At 37.8% G+C, this 21,304-nt stretch overlaps 1 protein-coding gene across 6 annotated transcripts; it reads right to left on the bottom strand.

The window, feature by feature from the left end:
* Positions 1–235: 235 nt before the first annotated feature.
* Positions 236–21,063, bottom strand: SLC35D2 (solute carrier family 35 member D2). Of its 6 annotated transcripts, none has more exons than XM_030467947.1 (13): positions 20,859–20,909; positions 18,397–18,430; positions 17,133–17,180; positions 16,821–16,907; positions 14,033–14,100; positions 11,693–11,764; positions 9,701–9,769; positions 8,590–8,692; positions 7,196–7,288; positions 4,690–4,757; positions 3,873–3,951; positions 1,995–2,077; positions 236–1,315 (listed from the first exon to the last, which is right to left on the bottom strand). In XM_030467947.1, exons 4-13 carry the CDS (start codon positions 16,905–16,907, stop codon positions 1,213–1,215), a joined length of 825 nt encoding a protein of 274 aa, XP_030323807.1. In that variant the 5' UTR covers positions 17,133–17,180; positions 18,397–18,430; positions 20,859–20,909; the 3' UTR covers positions 236–1,212. The 6 variants fall into 6 exon arrangements, with proteins under 6 accessions (XP_030323807.1, XP_030323808.1, XP_030323803.1 ...); XM_030467948.1 differs by having other exon boundaries at positions 17,133–17,201; positions 20,859–20,880; XM_030467943.1 differs by lacking the exon at positions 17,133–17,180 and having other exon boundaries at positions 20,859–21,063.
* Between the last annotated feature and the right edge of the window lie 241 nt (positions 21,064–21,304).

Raw genomic sequence — 21,304 nt, 5'->3', positions numbered from 1 at the left:
TTAAAAAATCTTGCTTTACCAAGATAAGTAACTTTATTGTACTCCAGTGCTGCAATGTTTCTAGTGTTTTTAAAGACTACTCCTATATATTCATAGACACAGGTAAGCATTATCAACTGTATTTTTAGAGAAAGAAATAAAGACATAGAGCAGATATCAGACTCCAGACCTTAGATATTTATTTTTTTTTAACCACTGGACCAGCCAGGCCCACTGCAGCAACCCCTAGGGTTTGTTTATTCCTTGTTCTGAATTTTAAGCATTAATACCAGATAAATTTTCACTGCACAATTAAGACATGAAACAATGATACTTTCTCCTCATTTAAACAAATTAGTCTTCCATGTATCAACAAGTTTCCCCTCTTGTAGTTTCTGTATAGTAGCATCACTTCTCTGCAGCATTAAAAGGGACTGTGAAACAAAAAGATTAATATACCTAAACAAAAATATATTTATCTTTGTTATCTATCCTAATCACTTGTTTGGTACCAGCTCAAAAATCTTTTTAAATATAAAAAAATATTCTCTACACTTCCTTCTCTCCTTAATTCTACAACAAAGTTACAAGGGTTCACTTATAACAGTGACAATCACTGTAGAACACTATGATGTTACTGAAGATGAGGAGAAGATTGAAAGAGATTTTCTTCATAGTGCATATCAAATACACTATGCCATGTCCTGAATTTTTCAGTTAACATTTACACAGGTAACAACCTAGGGGCACAATTCTTTGTCCCATATGTTCTACAGTCACTTGCACAAGAGCAAATACAAATGTGAAATCATTCTGGATCACTAGTATCTTTCATCTGATACCAAGGATTGCACATCATATAAGGCAATGGTGAATCAAGCTTCATCATCTTTACAGGCAGTTTTCCTCAGAGAGTACTGGCAGGCACTGAAACAGAACAAACAGCACCAAGATACAGGTAAATGAAGAAATTCACTACTTGATATATGCCTGTGGCATTCCTTCCTACAAATTTGTTGGTTGAATTAAAAAAAGGCTAAAATTAAACTTGTCCACATGTGAAAAACATGGTGTACAAGAATATTTCTGAACCAATGAGTTGTGTGCCCATCTGTGAAACTGAGGTAGATTTTTTTTTCTTGTTCCATATATGTTCCAGTATATTCTTATTTAAGTTCTCAGCAATGCTGAACAAACTTGTATCTTCAGTCTCTTTCAAGGTAGCCATTGTGGCTAACTCTTCAACTCTGTAAGTGCATTCTCTTCATCCCCAGGTTGTGCAGGCTTGCTGTTTCCTCTTAAGGTTAAAAATGAGTATCTCAGTCCTCCTGCCATACTAGAGAAAAAAGAATGAACACGGGTGTCAGATATTTGATGTTGTATATGCCATTTTATAGGTATGTACCTTTCCTTCCAAAGGATTAAAGAATGGCAACTACCATAAATCAAGAGTGCCTCATGGCTATGCAAGCCATATGCAAGTTCTGAGTAGGTGAAGATCAATTATCTATTGCTCCAACAGATTCATACAAACATATGTAACAGTTCATCCAAACAAAACAAAACAAAACAAAACACCCCAAAAAATGAAACAAAAAAAAAAAAAAAACCAAAAAAACAAGAAAGAAAAAAAAAAACCAAAAAACTATTGCAAGTCATAACTCATACTCAAGGGGCACAACTCATTTAGTCAGTGTTCTCACTTCACCACCTGGCTTTCATTTGGAAGCCTTGCAGATCAGAACTTCTGCTCATAAAAGGAGAACCACACACAGTAAAAATGCTACCATGTTTCCATAGTTAAGATCTTATCATAGTAAGAGTCAACATCTGAAAAGAGACATCAAAAGATACAACTAACTGTAATGAACTTTTCATCCTGAGGCAGTATGTCCTCAGTCCAGTAATCTCACAACTGCATCATCCAAGTGAGCCAAATCAAATAAAACATAAAATTATATATCACTAAGAAATCTTCAGCTTTGGCAAATAAAATCCATTCAAATTCCACTCACCAAATATTTAGACCTATAAAGTTTAATACAGAGAATATGTAATCTCCACCAATCAACATTCCAATGTAAGCAATGGATATATTCTGAAAGGAAACAAAAAGCATGCATTTATTGAAGTCAGTTTTCATCTCCTAGAATATAAATGGCACTAGTTAAATTCTTTTTCTAAGGAAAGGCTATATACTGTTGCTGGCCACTCTTAAAAATCAGCATTTAAATTATTTTCATTGGATGTTTCATATAGCCTTGTGGGTAGTGTAACAGTGAAACAGAATAATAAAATTACTAAAATGGAGCTATGTTAACCACTCTCTTCACAAAACTTCTTTTTAACCTTTGGAATGTTCATCTCAAATCTTATTTCTTGAAAGCAGGTTTGCGTTTCTGAAGTATAAAAATTACCCTTTAAAGTTAAAATAAAAGCTTTTTACTATTGCTTTAGAAGAATTACTTCCTTACTTTGTGCCAACTAAATGTACACTGAAAGCACTTGGTTCAAATTCAAGGCAGGAACATTTTAAAGATTGTACTCCTCCCACATCAACTTTTGGGAAACTTGTCCCCTATAGACATAAGGAAAGCTATAGAACTGTGTGATCACTTTTCCCAACGCTTCATTGGGTTCAAATGTTTTAGCAGTTAGCTGGGACAATGGTGTAGTTTCTACCAATTTCTACTGAGGACTACAGCATCATAAAGTGCTTCTCCACCTTAAAGCTGTGCAAAACATCTCAAAGACTCGTTATTACTGAGAAAAATAACACTAGTGTTGATCTATCTTCATGGGTCAATGCAGGCATATAAAACTTAAAGTAACACTTTCAGGACAACAGAATGAAAACTACTAGATTAATTTTCCTGGTTTTCATAAAAACAACTGTAAAAAGAGAAGTACCATTGTCTTTTTGTGGATTTTGCTACGCTGGAGGTATAATTTTCCTCCATGCTATTCTGTGATATGAATCATCCACAAAATGGAGCACCCTTGAAATGGGAGATTGTTATTTCTGTGCCTAAAGTACTTTGAATTCTGATAGTTGTCTGGCCTAAGTTTTAGTTAAAAGCTAAGGTTTTTAGCTAAGTTTTGCTAAAAGCCTTCCAGCTTCCAGCTCCATCCTTCTTTCCAAAACGGCCTACAAAGAGGTGATTGCACAGTCAGTGATCTTCTCAAGCTCAGACATGCTGGCCTCATCAACACAGGGGAAGTTGCATTGGTCTTAATTAAACTGTGCTAGAAAAAACAGACTGCAAGGATACCAAGTTCAGTTTTTAAGACAGGCGTGGTTTGGTGTTGATCAGATTAACCGGAATGAAACCACAACCAAGCCAAAATTAAATAGCCCATCCAGCTAGCATACAAGTTCTCACTCAGAGACACAAGCAGTTAACTGCAAAGCAATAAACTCCTTACTACAGCTTAGCTGTTATTATCTATCTCCGAATGTCCTTTTTATGAGCAGCCATGGAAAGCAGTTCAGGCCAAAGTGAAAGTGGGTTAGTCTGTACCAGTTTGGAATGCATTTGCACCAGGCTACCTTGACTAACTCATAGGAACCTGAACAGTAACAGAAGCAGGTGACAGTACCTGATGAAATGTGGTTACAGGACATCTTTTAATTAAAGCGATTCAAGTTTATTCTGTATGAAAAATAAAAATAAATCAGTACTCCTACTGCTTTCTAGAGTATATCCAAGTTTCAGTGGAAGAAAACAAGGTCACTTTGTTGTCTGAATCTCCAAAACATATTAACCAAGTACTGTAGCAGTATTAGCTCACATTTCGAGTTTCCAGCTCAAAGCATAATCAGGATTATTGCTGAGGCAATGCTCCTCCCTGTCTTTTTAAGCATTCTCATCTGCCTTGAATCCATAACTCACCTTGATGGCACCAACTACTGTTGTTGTGAGTGCAGAATTGTAATGACTGCAAAGGACAGTAGAATACATCAACAGAAACCTAAATAAAGCAAAGGAGAAAATTTTATAAATTCATTCCAGGAAGCTCAGAAGTTAAGCAATATTTTGAAATGTTCAACATTTTCTGGATCATGATTTTGCTAGGATCTACAACCGCACTTAACCAAACCCAAAAAAAAGTCTTAATGGATCTGAACTTTAAGTTAATGAATATACAGAGCAGTCAAAATACATGTTAAAATGTGCATGCCAGAGTTCTAGCAGACTCATCCCTACTTTTTGTGCCCCTTAAATGTCAGTTTGAGGCCTCGGTGACTTGTGAAAGAACAGAACAGGACTGGACTTGTGTTTTTGTTCTTGCTTTGACTCTGCAGTTCTAACAGGAACAAAGCATTGTTTGATAACTTTTGAGTATCCCATAGTTTTCTGGGAACTTTAAAGAACAAATGCACTGAAACAGTTCCTATACTGACACATTATTAACTGCAAAGAAATTAAATAATGAGAAAAGACAGCCAGCAGAGAGATATTGAGTGCAGAGAGTAAAAAGCTAAATGTCATGTTGTTGACTACTGTACTTCGGAAGTCATCAACACAGATAATACTGAAACAGTTATTTAGACCACTAGAAATACTTAAAACACAGAAGCCTGGGGAAAAAATATATTTTCTTTGAATTTTAACATAACTTAATAGTGAGTCTTACTACCGATTTGAGATTTGCAGTATAAAAAATATTTTTATTAAAATATTTTACTTGATTACTCTATGTCCTTACCCCAATAAGCAGGAAAGAAGAAATTGAAAGACAAATAAAAAATTTGTCCAGTGCTGGAAACGTGTTGCCTATTAGAAAAAAAAAACAAAACAGAAAATGAAAAAAGAGTGAGAGAGCAATACATGCTGTATAATCAACTGTAAAAACATATAAAATATGTGTATGTGAAATATGAAAAATATGTTTGTGTAAAATATGAAAATGTGTAAAATCATAAAATACATTTTATTCATATTATAATTTTAAAAATGCTTATATTACACATGGAAACAGTTTGATGCATTTAACTTGAGGTAATAGAATGACAGCACCTGTGATACCTAGAAACATTTTTTTAACATATACAGCAGTGCAGATATATAACAGCATGCTGCAAATAATGGATACAAAGACAATACAGAGAATCTCTATTCATATATTTATTGATGCAGACATCAACAGTGCAATTAGTACTTCACAACAAATAGTTCTGTGTATTTATCAGCCAGAGAAAAAAGCAAGCAAACATATGATCTCCTTGAAATCTACTTCATATCACAGATTCATTCATGAACAGCGTTCAAGGTTTGAGCCTGAATTTTTGAGCTCAAATGTAGATAAAATAAGCATTACTAATGTCTCTCATCAGAGATATCGGCCAATAAAAAGGCTAAATCACTTTGAAGCCTGCTCCTCAGTGATGTGCAGCAAACAGTACCACACAACAATCACTAGAAGACCTGCCACAGGTTCTCTTGCATCACCAGGATATGCCTTGTTTTAATCTGGATAGTTTAAAACCACACGTATCCGCAGACAAGTCAGCAAAGGCTGAAAACATCCCTGAGAAATGGGATAAAGGCTCTTAGTCCACACTGAGCTGTGTCTACCTGAGCCTCCAGCATCTGTGGTAATAAAAAGACCTTGGGCAGCTCTGTCCTGCTACAATCGTGCTGGTATGCAACAACAAGTTGCAAAGTCTTACAAAGAGACATCCTGGGGCTTCATTTCTGTTCCACTATATGAGGTTTCTCTGTCCTCTGTCAGGCAGCTGGTGAAGGACAAGTGAGTAACTGCAATACTCACACTCTGCACATGTGCAAGATGAGGTAGCTACAGCTCTGGATAGAGCCAGAGGAATTGAAGCAATTTCCTGACCACAGAGACAGGGCACTCATATTTTGACCAGCAGAAGGTACACACTGTGCATTGTCTGTGATAGATCAAAGCATAACCTCTGCTAGGGTCCTTCTCCAGCCTGAAAATCTGCTAAATATTACATTGATATACTGTATATTGATTTTTCATCAGTATTTTTCCATTTTTTATCATTTTTCTTTGGTTTAATCTCTGTGCACCAACCTGATGCTAGTTGCTAAATCATTTAATGGTACTTTTAATATTAAGTGACCAAGCAAATGCATACGCACAATAGGCACTCTGCATTTCTAGTTTTTTTTCAGGCAAGTGAGCAATGAATTGTTTGTGTCAAGTCAATGTGTGGGCACGATGTATTCTGTCTCTGTCATGGAATAAATCTAGCAACTTCCCTGCTCAGTTCTCCCAAAATGCCTCCAGCCATGAATGCTGGGAAACCAGCTGAAACCTTACTGACACCACACAAAGCTGGCCCCTTCTAAGTCTGCCAGGAAGGGCATCAGCTACATTTTCCTAAGCTGCTTTAATGTCAAGACAGACTGGCCTCACAAGAAGAGATTTCACATCCAGAGCAAAACTAAACCCCTTGTTTTTCAGGGAATGACAGTTTTTTCCACTTAAAGCAGAATTTTAAGAACTGACCGACAAAATGATGTGAGTACAGGGCACAACAACATACATGCAAAACACATAAAAAACAGTGGAACAACTTACGACACTCACAAACTCTGTAATAATTTTCAGTGGCCAATCTCAAATATTTCCAAAAGAAAACATGAATCTCCAAACTAATTTTACTGTTGAGAAAAAGGCGACTCAGCAAGTGTATGAGGGAGCCAGAAAAACATCATAAACCTCCTGGTCTGATAGTTTATGTGCCAGGACATAGTGCCTACAATATTACATTGTATTACAATTAGCTATGGAGACTCATGCCATTGTTCTGTAAGAAAGTAAAATGTAGGTTACTAAACTAGATTGAAATAAAACTGGAATCTGTCCTATGCATCAAAATGAGAGAAGGACTGGAAATTGTCTGGTTTGGTATTTATCTCACTTTAGAGTATGTGGCAAATCACACTCTGCAAATCACGTTGTCACTGAAAGTCCCCAGTTGTACTTTAGTTTTTAATCAAAGATTCATACCAGGGCTAACACACAGTTTAAGCTTCTCCTCGCAGTGAATAATTACAAGTTCTCACCTGTGAAGTCCAAGTCACATACTTCAAACACTAGTGACTAACATAGTGTTACAAATCTCTTTAAACTCTCTAGAATTCTTTAAAAAACCAAAACCAAAACCACCCCCAGCTGAATAAACCGAACAAAATACCATTAATAGTCTGAGTTATGAAATACTGCTCCTTACCTGCTGAAAGTCTCCAGTAGAAAAACTAATAATAACTGTTGGAATCACCATGAAACAAGCATTATAGAAAAGGACACCATATTTTCCCAACTCCTGCAAAAAGTGAAACATGGTGTTCGGAATTACAAACCATTTGGAAGCAAAATATTAAATATTACTCTGGCAATCATTCTGTCATTATTGTCAATGAGCAAACAAGACAATACACTTCAACTTAAAATACAAGATTGTGATCACTGGATTCAGTGTTCAGTACTGAGTTGAGTTTCTATTTCAGTCACTTTGTATGTTCAGCAGAATATTTACTGTTCTGATTTGCTTTGTAAAGTTTCCATACAACACAGCTAGTCAGAAAATTCCCAGGACATGAATTCAGAACTGCTTGTGTTAAGCCTGCAGGTAAGCGTCTGCCTGGCTAAAGGACTAATTTAATTTACTGCAAATTAACCACAAAAGCACAGGTCAGCTACTGGGGACAGCAGAGAGTAAAATTAAGCCTGACTCCTCAACAGAGCACCTGTAATCCCTGGTATCTGATGTAAGTTCAAGCAACTTGAGGGATGCCATATTCCTGTTGGTTAACTTGTGTAACACAAAGGTAGAATATTAGGGTAACAAAAAAGCAGTCCTCCCTTCCTCCAGATTCTCCCATGCTATACAACAAATCTCTTGCTTTGAATTGAAACCCCATATTTTGCATAAATCTGTGAGGCCATTAAGTGCTTCTCAAAAACAAAAATATGGAGTCTGGATTCAACGCAACTCCTAAGATTATTAAAATAAAGATATACATTGCCACTGCATAGATTGAGCCACAAAAGTCAGTGACAAAACCTCTATCTAGTGTCTCCAAGACCGCTCTTTGCTACATCCTGGTATGTTCTTATGGCACTGTATTTGAAGAACAGTCTGCTCCATGTTTACACAAAGTATCATGTAACAATGCTTTAAGGTAGCCAAAAAAGATATCAGATATTATTGGTACAAAATAGCCAGGTCTCTGTTCCTCTTTATTTTACATAAACCTCACTCCAAGCATATTTCTAGTCAAAAAGTCGCCTTCCCTAGATATATGCATAAAGGTACAGATAAAATACATGCTTTTGGTTTGAAATTTTTTTTCCAAATCTAATATTTTTAATACACTAAAAACTCTGCCTGAAATACGTGTGAAAAAATAAAATGCCTATGAAAAGGTTCATCTAAGCCTGGCCTCAGATACCTAAAACACATTTTTCCCAGGGTGCTGTGATAAGAACGCACATAAAAACTGGAATGCGAGAGTAAATGAATTAACTAGTTCACAACTGTATGTTCATCAAGTCATGTAATAAGTAACCCACGGTTAGTACGTTGTTACAACATTAAATTCAACCTAATCACCCCAAAGTTACCTTTGGATCAATTTTCTGCTTTGTGTAAACTCCATTTGCTGCTGTGAAGATATCATTTAGCAATACAAATGTGTAGCCCTCCAGATTAAAAGACAGATCAGACCTGGGAAATAATTATATTGTAAATCAGTTAACAGTACACAATTCATTGCATACCTTCTTTTCCTAGAGAAATATCATAAATGAGGAAATGCAACCCCAGCAACTTACAGATGTTGCTTTAAGCCTTCTTTCTAAGTCAAGGTGCTTTACATTTCTCCAGTCACAGGACCCTCACAAACAAGTCATTAGAGAACTTCCAAAACACAGTGCTGAAGTGTCAGGAAACATTCAGCTTTCATTCTATGAGAAATTCCATCTCTCTCAATCCTGACAACCTGTCACATTATTCGTAAGTATACTTATCTACTTCTTTTAACACAGAAAGCAGCTAGGGAATAAAATATGACTCCTTTTTTTTTAGAGAAAAACCAGACATATTGTAATCCTTTCTGTTTTGGAGATAGGGTAATTCATTCAATAGTCTATATCTCTAATATAAAGTAAGATCACATGGCAATTATTTACCTTTGTACACAGTAAAGCCAAGAAGCAAGAAGTAACATCAAATTTCAAGTTAAGTAAAAGACTAGCCAAACAAAATAAACACAAAAGATTGACATATGAGTGCTTTGTGAACTTAATCTCACATTTCGGTTTGTTAAATGTGATTTAAAAATAGTCAAAAATCTTTGCCTAAGTCAAAAATCTTTGACAACCAAAAGATCAGCCTTTCTACCCAGAACAAGAACATACTTTTCGAAGATTATTAAACTACACTGATAATATGATACCCAAGCAGCATTCTTCACACAGTGTTAATTAGATTCATTTATGATCTCGCAAGCATGGAAAGTCTGAGGAAAAAAGAAGCACCCAAATACTTCCAGCTGGAGGTATATTTTTCCTTCTGTATTCCTGCACCTCCCAATGATGTCTGTAGAAAGATTTTCCAAATTAACTTAATTCACGGTAGCTCATCTCAAGTTTACTTAGCACTTAGCAAGGAAGAAAATCCTCCTGCTGTCCTTTTTCTCATAATATGGCTTCATGTAACAGATGAAAACCTTACCCAGCTGCTATGAAAGCCCCAAGAATTATGGCAAATACACTGACTATAATACTCAGTGGGTATCGTTTCCTGTAAAGAAAAATTAGACAGTTCACATTTTCATTACTTAAAAAGGAAATTAAATAGCTGTCTTCCTGAAAACTTTCAAAGTAATTAGAACAGAACATTTAACAAGAGGTCACAGTCTTTATAACGTTACAGAAGTTGCAATTGACTACATGCTGTGCTGTCAGACTTTGGCCTGAGAACAGAAGTTGAAAGACGCATTGTGAGCATTCTGGTACTAGATAAATTTAAGAGTAAAGATTAAAGGTTTAAAGTAACAGGGTTCAAACAAACTGTAATTCACTGTGTACTAGTGATAATGGAAGTATTTCAGTGTCTTCCAGCAATCCAATAAGGGAAAATCACTACACATCTCTTGTATCACTTTTCATATTACCTTTCTTGGGGAATATGCTGTACAGCACACTATCTGTGCTATTTTTCGAATAGATACTTATTTTTTAAATCTAATTGAAACCTTGTACATAGAGAGGAAAGAACAGAAATTTACTATATTTTTCAGCACATTTGCACAGCCATGGAGTAGGTAAAAGCATTCTGTAAAGCTTTTCTGCTTCTTGTAACTGTATTACTTAATTTAGAAGTGCCTTAAGCCTTTTTTGCACTGTAGGCCAACATGCCTTACAGACATTCCCCTAGTCATTCTCTCTGGTCAGCCCCCAGCTTTGAGCTGGCCTGTGAGAAAAGAGCCATCAAAATAAAATGCACAATACTCTCAGAGAAATCCTGGGTGTCAAAGGAGCACAGATGTGGATCACTGTCTGATTCAAAAAGCTGTATACCCTCTCTGTGTATATTATGCTTTGATGATAATGAATCTCAATAGTAACAACCCAAACTTTCAATGCTTCTCAAATCCTGAGGCAAGCCAGCACAGACTCACTGGAATACTTTCCTTTCAAGCCCTGAGCAAATACAGTGTGCAGCAGTCTGTACAAATACAGAATTCTGCTTTTCAACTTGCCACGGGGTAGGATGTTTCTTGCTCTCATGCACCACACTGTCACAGCCCAGCTGAGAACTGACGACAGTCTCACTGACTCATATTTTTGTCCGTTGCCTGCGAGAGGTCTCAGACCAACAGGAGTACATGGCAAGTTCTGGTGTCCTTGTGAGAATTTCTAGCAAGAAAGGAATCCTGGAGCAACCCCACATATGAATCACATTGAGCAGCTGCTTCAGCCAAAGGAAGATGCCAGGCTACTTGAAGGCTTTTTGAAAAGCTCTGGCACAGACTATGACTTTTGTGTTGTCTGGTTTCAGCTGCTTCTTCCCTTGCTACTTTGCCTTAGCCAAACATAAGCTGTCTGGATATAACTATGATTGTGATAAAGTACGATGTATTTATATTCCTGTTCTTCCACATCAGTGCCACTGAAACTAGTAAATGCAAGCTGCAGTAGTGTACAATTCTTAATTTCTTGATAAAATAATTAAGGAGTTTCCTGATCTAACAGCACACTTTTAGACAACATTTTGCTTCAGTAAATGAGTATGTTTTTAGACTTGATCCAGAAAGCCATTTTACTTAAGCAGACTGCCTTCTGGTTTGAGACATATCCCTATTTTGAGACATAAATATCTGTGTGTTTGACAGCTTAGGGGCCTCCAAGATGAGACACAAATCATAATCACTAAAAGAAGGGTCTGAGTTCTGCTGTGCTTACCTGACTTCTGTGCAACAGTCAAGAAAATTACCTATGTTAATAAGAGTAAGCTGAATATTTTACCTGCACCTGTAAAAGTGCAGGCAACTGTGTCTTTAAAAAAAAAGCTACATAACAGCACTTTCTTTGGGGTTTTTTTCTGTTCCTTAGTAAAAAGCACTTATTCAATATTCTGGTGAGATATCACAAATAATTCATTTGGCATGATCTAAAATAAAGGCATAATAAATGAAAACAAAAACAAAAGGCAAAGGATCACCCAAGTATGATGATTTCCAGCAGTAAAGTAAGTGGAATGGTAAACTTCCTGAGCACCGTAAACATCGGCAAACTGTCAAGAAAAACACACACACAAAAAAATCGAATCACAGCATCAGATTAATATTATTTTTACATTTTAATTCTTATCTAACATTACTAAGCAGAGGATGGAACCATTAGTCCAACAATAAGCAACAAAAATAAAGTCCCAGCTACCTAGCATACATTAAAAATGTCAGTTTGACATTAAAGGCAGATTAGATAACCAAATCATTGCAAAAGAACAGTATTTGCCAGTTAGTAAAACAATGTAACTAGATCCCCTCTAAAAGGCCCCTCTGTATCAGTGAAATGAAATACAAAAGCTATTTTCTGCCTAACATCGCCCCTATGAATAATTCTTCCAGTAGAATTCAGTCAGAATAAGTAAAAATTATATCTATTGTAAAGGACACACAATAAATTTGTTTCTGAAAACATGTAATAGACGTAAAACACAAAGTAAACATGCCTACTAAACAAGCTGTACTTCAAAAAAAGTAAAATTAATCCACAAGAATAAAATAATAGAAAGTACAAAAACCATCAAAGGTGGGACCAGCTACAGCTACCAAACAAACAGCTATATTGTTGATCTCCACAAAGTGATACAGGTGGAGACCTTTTTGATTAATGAGAAAACATTTGCACCTGGCACAATGGAAATCTGACAGCATGGATGGAACCCTTTGTTTAAGTTAACTACTAGCAAATGCATGCATAAACAATACAAATCCTAACACAGAATTTAACTACTTTACAAAAGACATTTTGAAGTTATGCATAGGATCACCTACAACTTACAGACAACAAAAAGGAGGTGGAAAATTCCATTATGTAAACCAATGTTGCCTACTATAACAAAACACAACGTAACAAAATATTAAAGGCAGAAACACTGCAGCCATTCTTACTTTTTTGTTATAAAAATCAGTTATGAATAGTGCATCTACAAGAAGTATGTCACTCACTGGAGGAGGAGATAGTGCGCTTATGTTTAAAATAACCTAATAAACTTTTTTTTTAAATCAGTTAGAGAAAAAAAGTGAAAGAAGAATGCATGAATCGAAAAACTTCTCCAGGACTGAAATTACTTCCATATTCACATAGGCTGAAATGCTTCTATGGATTGCTTGCAGAAATCCTTATGTGTGCCTGAACACTCATTTCAGCAGAACTTCTGAATGTGTACAAGAGAGCTGCAGACTCAGGTGCTTAACGTTTCAAAGTTACAAAATGCTGAGACCTACAAAATTCTGTGTTTTGATTTAGCTTGCTATCAAATCCTCAGAAGGCTGGAATAAGATACAAGAAACCACCACAATGGTACTGATGTATCCTCCAGTCCTAGTGCTGTCATCTTGCTTCTGCACTTTTCCAATGAAAATGTAGTCACAGAATCACACAGAATCACAGGAATGTTAGGGGCTGGAAGGGATTGCTGAAGATCATTGAGTCCAACCCCCTTGCCAGAGCAGAACCAAAACTAGGGCAGGTCACCCAGAAGTGCATCCAGATGGGTCTTGAAAGCCTCCAGAGAAGAAGCCTCTACAACCTCTCTGGGGAGCCTGTTTCAGGGCTCTGTAACCTTTACAGTAAAGAAACTCCTCCCCATGTTGACGTGGAACTTCCTGGGCTTTACCTTGAATCCATTGCCCCTCATCCTAATCAGGTCATTCAATCCGCTACAGCATGTCTGCTACATAGATTACAAGTTTTTAGCGTTAGCATGGAAGCAACTTGCATGGAGAGTTACCAGATACACAGGAGCCAGCAACCCCTTGAGCAATCCCCCCACAACCTACTCGTGGTGCTCAGCAGGACTGCACTGCAGCCACCATCCTACTACACTGTAGCTTTCCCATCTCTTGGTGTGTCCTAAATAACCTGCACTGACATCATGTTACACATCTTTCGCCTATTTTTCTTCTTTCTAAGACACCTTTCATACAGCTTTCAAAGTCTCTGGTTAGGGCACCCAGGAAAAGCTAGACAGTTGGGCATGAGGGGTATGTGAAAGCACTTTCCTTGTCACAAGAAGTATTGTGATTTTTGTCAGTACAGACCTAGTTAAACTCCCTTTAAATGAAGCAACTTGTAAACAGATCAAACATTTGGGTAAGAAATGTGTAACTGTGTCAGGGATTTAGAAAGACATAAATCATATTTATTTAAGTCCTTATAGTCCTATAGTGCTTATAGTCCTATAAGTTGTAGTTTTTAGTGTTTACTTTTTACCCCCCCAAAAAAGAAAAGGGTAAAATCCAAACAGTCTGTTTATAACTTTCATTTACTGTACCTGAGTTTGCCAGTACTTGATAATCCACTTATGTGGTTTCCAACATATATCAGAGGCAGAGGAAACAACTGTGATAAAATTAAAAGCACAACTCAGATTATTATGTTTTCAGCTCCTGTTGTGAAACTTTATTTGATAGAATTCAGTAATTTTAATCTCAGATGTACTTTTAGCAGCAAAGGTTTTTTAAAGAAAAAATGTAAATATGCTGGTAACAGCTCTCATTCATGTGACCGATTATTCATGACTACAGCTCCACTGACTTGCCTAGAAGAGTCACAGCTTACCTCTAATGAGACTCAGATTTAATTTAATAAAAATGATAATTGATTTTATTTTAATTACAATTATCCTCAAATTAAAACTCATTCAAACATGTGAATTTTAGGTATAAAAGTAATACTAATAAGAGCTAATAAACAAGCAAAAGAACAGGTGGAATAAAAGAATTAATAAGCTCTAAGTGTACTATACTTCTCTTTATATATGCTATACTTCTATATATATATATATATGCTATACTTCCCTAGGTATTCCACATACCTATGTGAAATACACCTAGAGGACAGTCCATCTTAGATCTACCTCATGAATTATGCTATGTGAGATACTATAATGGAAAAAAAATCAAACTCTACCATTTCCAGCTTCAGGCATAATGAGATTGACCCCCACAGAAACATACAGGCCCTAAGACAATACAGCGAAGCAGTAACAATACTTCAGAACCTTAAGAAAAGGTACCATAAGACAGGGATTGGTAGATAATATGCAGCTGCAGTTGAAAAGCTGTTATTATCCCGCTAAAGAAAAGTTTCAGAAGAGTAAAACCAGCCAAAGTAACCACTGGGGAAAAGGTGGTGTGTACATCTAGTCCCATTCACTATCAGTCGAGCAAAGCTGAAATGGCATAAAGACAAAACAGATCCTCCATACTAATGTATAATAGCTCCTGCTATTACATATATATGCTTATATACAATGTCCTTATATATTCTTCAGGAGACACTGTTAGAGGCTGTGCCTTCTCAAAGCATTGTGTGCTGGAGAACCATATAGAGGCAGCGTTTGCATTTTATCCATGTTAAAAATTCTGTCTTTCTTTTACAGCAGAGAAAAGAGAGGAAGAAAGTACAGTAAGAGTTAACTATGGTTAACTGAAGTTAACTTTTAAGTGAAGGTAACAGTAAAAGTAAACCAGAAAACAAAGAGTTGTGTAACGAAATTTTGTAATACAGATTTCTGCATGTTTTTATTTAGAAAGTAGAGCTGGCATTACATTCCCTATCCTCTGAACTTCATCTATTGTAAAGGAAAAATCACAACATTCAGCACATCAGAGATCAATGAAACTTTTAAGAAGGGTCAAGAACTCCAAAGTTCCTCACCAAAATAAGCATTTTGGCACTTTATAACTATCTGAAAGCAGTGAGGACATAAACCAGCTCAGAAATGAAAAGCAACCATGTCAGTGATAGCAAATGTTGTGAAAAGGATAAAGAGACAGTCAAAGTGTCCTTTAAAAAGTAAATAATTCAGCAATAAGCAATTGGCTGAATCACTGCAACTAGTCAAATTTAGCACTACAAGCAATACCCAAGTCCTGGGTATTGCTGACTGCTCCCAGCACATCCAAGAAAGTCTTCCAGTGGATCAATATTATTAGGACAATTAAAGTGAGTGCTGTATTTTTTAATGCCCTTGTGCTCATTTCAAAGTGAAGGCCACAGCAGGGAGGGTGAGTACTGGGATAGGAAGGGTGCAGGTGGAAGAAATCTCTTGATGTCTCAGCAAGCTGTTTATATGCCAAACTCAAAACTACCCACTGGGAAACCATCCTCATTCATGTTCTGGAAAACATAAGGATTTCCATTTTATAACCAATGCTACAGATATTTCTACAAAATTTCTGTTTGCAGAAATGTCAAGTAATTCAGCATTCACTAAGTAAATACAATATTCACCAACAGTTGTGAGACATTCATAAGTGTGACACTGATAATAAGACAAGATTCTGCAGTGAAGATGCTGGCCTAAAATGCTATGGTACCTGAAGTGGGACCTAACTCTTTCTGTATCTCTGGGCAAACATTAACCAGTGCCTTGCAGCATGACATAAATATGCAGGCTTGTGCATCAACATAAAGTTCCAGCAACACTGCATGTGGATGCAAAAATCTATGAGGATTATTGCTACAGTAATTTCAGATCCTAGGTCTCAAAATGAAGTAATACAAGATTTTCTCTAATACTCTATCTTGCCTATCCTGATCATTATACACACTTAAGATCTGCACAATGCAGCTGACTTTGAAAAGCATTAATTTTGCCTCTTCTATGGAACACAAATCTTATATTTTGAAACAATTGTTGTTTGGAGTTTTGGTCTACCATATATTCTTTTTCTGTTGTTTTATCACATGTCTTTCATGTTCTGTCCATAATTTTTTCTTAAGCACAGATCTCCCACTGATCCCATGGGAAAATGTATACAGTCAGAAAACTACTTCAGGAATCTGACAGAGTTCATGCAGCTGTACAAAGGCACAGCATGCTTTTCCATGTACTGCATAACTAAATGGCACTAGAATTCTCTGTAAACAAAAGGCAACAATACTGCAGTGAAACCAAAATGGTCAAATCCAATACTAAATGAAACAAAGGTAAAAAAAACTCACTTGAGAAACAAACTGGAGAAACTGTTTTCTGTTCTTTGTTCGTTCCTTGTCTCCATTAGAAAGAATGTTGTTACAAGAGGTAACACTCTCTTATTAATACCAATCCTTACCTTCATAGGTATACTTTTGTCAAAATCAGGGAAGTGAACAATCTTATTTAATTTTGACACATACAAAATAAGTATAGTGGCTGCCATCTAAACAAAAAGAAAAACCAAGAAGTCATGTAAGAGCAAAACTGTAATGTATGAATGAAAGAAGTACTATAAAGACACAATCTTTATATGCATCTGACAAATGGTATTACAGCTTTTCTCCATGAAAAACAGAGCATGCAATGAATAAAGTGATATAACCCTTTTTCTGAGCAATTTTGCCTACTATTTATTTAAAAGTACACTATTCACATATGTTTTACTCACTTGAGAAAATTAGCAGCACTCTATAAAGCAATTCATGCTGAGAAGAAGCTGAGAAAATAAAAGAGGAGACTATCCTGGAATAATCATGCTATTTTCACGCAGTCTTCTTTAGTCTGCAGAAACACTCCTACAGCTTCTTTGGTAAAGTGCAGTGGGCATTGTACATTGGTCAGTCCACTGACAGTGTGAGGAATTAATAATAAATGATATGGACAGAATGAAGGAGAGTATCTGAGCAATCACAGTTGTAAGATGCCCACACAAAGGAAAAAAAAATATTAGCTTTTCCTCATAGTACACGCTTTACAAACCATTCCAAGAAATCTTGGAAGGATTAATCAACCAAAAAAAAAAATGGAAGTGCCATTGAGTTCTGCAAAGAAACAAAGCCACATCATCATAACATAAGGTTTTGCCTCGTTTTCTAGTCTTTGGCTTCCACTGAAACACAGTATGTGGTTCCTTAAGCAGTATGGATGTGTGAAACTGTCTCTCCCTCTCTCATACAGCAAAGATTTTACAAGACATTTTATTCTCTTCAGCACCAAAAAGCAGTGGTCTTTACCTGTTCCTTAGTACCCCTTAGCTTATAACCTTGGCAGAAAATAAATCCTCTTTTTAAAATGTATTTGACTAAACAACATTTGATTCAAAGCTCCATCTTTCCCAGCCATCACTCTGCAGAGTCACGTTCTATTCTTTACGGATCATGTACACAAACATTGGAACTACAATGCCTACTAATAACAAAAAAACATATTCCTGATGAAGTACTGCCAATTGCCCATGGGCAAATAAAGCAACAAAAACCCAAAACTTCTGTGGCTATCCTACTGGAAAACTTCTGTGAAAGGAGACAGAGATTTATGAGGAAGCATATAGTTTGTGTACAAATAGAGGCAACAGCTCTCCATAGAGCCCACAAGAGCTCAAGAACTTGCCAATGATCGATGCACTTCTTATAACAAATCTTGGCAGTTCAGAAGGTCAGATCTCTTCATTCTTGAACTCATCAGGGGAAATAATTAACATTTCCAGACCTTCACCTGACTTTTTACCTGACTCTTTCCAGACAATCTCTTCCAGAATAGATTTAAGCTGTAATTTTGCTGATCTCATTAAAACACATCACTTTTCTTTATGGTATAGCTAATCCAGAAGACAGGGCAAGCAGTGCAGTGTAACAAAGATTTTTCCCTTTATATATATGCTAATATTGGTTTGACTTATGATATAATGAATACAGGTAGTTTGCTTTACATACCTGTCCAATTCCAAGAAACATTGGTGACGGGAAGCTGAAAAGTACAAGCAGATATTTAATACTGAGGAAATGGGGAAAATAAAAACAAAAAAAACCCAAGCAATACAAAATAACAAAAAAGAGCAGTTTAAATGTGACACCAAAGTCAACAACTGACATGTGGATTGTGGATGACTGGAGTCTTTCAGAAGAGCTCAGGAACTGCTATGGTTATTAGAGTCCTAATATTTTATTTCTGCAGCAAAACATAAGCCGCATCCGATTAATACAGCATATGCCCAGCTGATAATTCTAAGGAGCTAAGTTTTGGGTATATTTGTAAGTGAAGGTATCATGCTTGGAGAACATCAATGTTTTTTTTGAATGGTCTCACATATACACAATACATCCTGAGATACAACAGTAAGTTAAATCTCTCGCACTTACCTCACTTGGAAGCTTATCTCCACATCCCAAACACACGAAATACAGTATTGCTAATACAATTTTGTCAAAAGAAAGTACCTAGATAAATGTTGCAGAAACATCTATTGTATGGTAGAACAGCTAAATTTCTACCATACCCCTTCAGTTAGCTTTACTTTAAAGCATAGATACTTTAATGTTAGGAAAGGAGAAACTTTACTAAGGCAGATGAAGAACCTGATCCCCTCCACTTTTCCCCTGTATCAACATCAAGTTAAAAATCAACAAAGTGAGACAGGAACTGCTAATTCTTTGTATGCATACTGAAACACAAGTAAAGAAGTTATTTACAATGGATGGCTGATTTATGTCATCATCATCAGTGTCTGAAATCTCTCTGCCCAAAACCCTTACGCTGCAAGAAGCATCCTGAATGTAATACCTCCTGCTGCCTCTCAGGAGTCACACATCTTTTTGCTGGGCTGCACTGTAAGGGATGGACACAACACAAACTTGCATTTAAGGAATCCAAAGGAAACCCACTTCATTCTCTGAGCACACCTGCACTTCCAAATACCTAAAGATGGTCCACATTCACAACAAGTTTTGTAATTATCTATTCCCGAGGCTCTTTGAGGTTGTCCTGTATATCACAGGATCCACCAACAAATGCTATGGTACTGCCCAGTCTGCTGAGAAATATAGATCTCAAATGAGCACCACTGGGACAGCAAAACTGTATTAGCAAAAGAAAGAAATGCTCTGAGCTGCAACAGAAAGGCCACAACATAGATAAAGGGTTAGAAGTGGGCAGTAGCAAAACTGACTCCAGGAAATGAGGTATCAAGGTGAAAACAAAGCAAAAAAAACAAAAACCAAAAACCAAAAAACAAACAAAAAAAAACAACAAACAAAAAAGCCCAAACAACTAAAAAAAGAGCAGAAGAAACAAGACTTCCACTTGTAATCACGTGACACCTAAACCATGTTGTACAGCTACAAAATATAAATATGGAGACTTCACACTCACTTCTGAACTACACAGACTTATTGCTTTGCAGAGCCCTAAACATTCGCAGCAATGCTGTAAGCTTTCTATACACAGTTTAGGCTTACTGATGGCCATGCCAACCTTGACCATCTTTTCTGGATGTGCTACCTGTATGCCAGGCATTTGAAGGGAGCTGCAGATTCATGAAAACAACTATAAAATAAAATCACAACTTGCCTCAAGTATGATTTCTGGGAGGTGTTATATACGGCTCTTATGTGTTCAAATAGCACTGAGTGTTAGAAAATAGCAGTGAACTTTTTCTACGGGTGTATTTAGTTTTTTTCTTAATTTTTCCTTTACTTGTGTTGGGTATTTTTCCTTCCCTATTGTTAGTTCATAATAATCAAAACCACAGAAAAACCAGAAGCAAACCTCTTAGCGTAAAGAATATGATCGGGTGAGAAGAACACAGAAAGAATTATGTATGGGACCTCCTGTCAAGTCGACAGTTCTTCAGTGTTTTTACGATTCAGAGGTTTTCTGAAGTTTAAGTTTTGGCTACCTCAGAAAAAAAGATGCTCGCAGGACCATAACGAGACTGGCAGGAGCAGCTGCTTGAAACTCTGGTTCTGAGCTGGCGCCACCAGTGAAACTCCAGCCTCGACGCTGGGAATATTTGAAAGATCTTCAGGGGGAGCACTGCGGTGTCTGAATAACATGCCTAAGAATGACTCTGCCGTAGAGTGGTACAAACTGGGTATAAATCGGTTCCGACACTGGAGAAACTGAGCTCGGTTTCAGCAAACTTTACGACAACTCCGGTGTTAAGGGGCATGCGCCGGTGCCCCGGGACCGCAGCGGCACGGATGCCCCCTGGGTTGCGCTTACGATAGTGAGAACTCTTCCCCAACGGGCGAGGTGACCCCGCTCTGCTCCGCTCCGGGACCGAGGCACAACTCGCCGCCGCTGACAGAAAGGCGGCACCGCCGCCAGCCCGCAACATGGCCGGGCCGCGTCAGGGCCGGCACAGGCGTCGCTGCCCCGCGCAGCCTGCGGCCCTTACCTGTAGGCGCTGAGCAGGGCCTTGTTGACCAACACGATGAGGAAGGAGCACGTCCCGTAGAAGAGGGCTGAGAGCACCCTAGGCAGCGCCGAGGGCGAGGCAGCACCCGCCGCCTCCCCCGCGGCCTGCCCGACGCTCATAGCGGCGACGAGCGCTGCCGGCGGCTGACAGGACCCCACCCCGGGCTCCGCGAGTGCGGCCGACCGGGCCGCCGACCCTCCGGCCCGGCCCGACCTGGCCCGGCCCGAGCGTCAGGGAAGGCGGCGGCCGCAGGGCGCCTCCTGGCGGTTCCGGCTGCTGCGTGGAGCCCCGGCACGGAGGCGCTGCCGCTCGGCCCACGTTCCCGCCGGACTCGGGCAGTGCTCGCCCCCGGCCAGCGCCGCTCCCCAGGGAGTCGGCCGAAAGAGAGGCGCTCGGCGGTGCGAGGTGCTGCTTCCTCCAGGGGT

Source organism: Calypte anna, chromosome Z, assembly GCF_003957555.1.
Source record: "Calypte anna isolate BGI_N300 chromosome Z, bCalAnn1_v1.p, whole genome shotgun sequence".
Taxonomy (NCBI): domain Eukaryota; kingdom Metazoa; phylum Chordata; class Aves; order Apodiformes; family Trochilidae; genus Calypte; species Calypte anna.
Note: the sequence above shows the minus strand (reverse complement) of the source record. Positions and strands in the feature narration are given on the sequence as shown.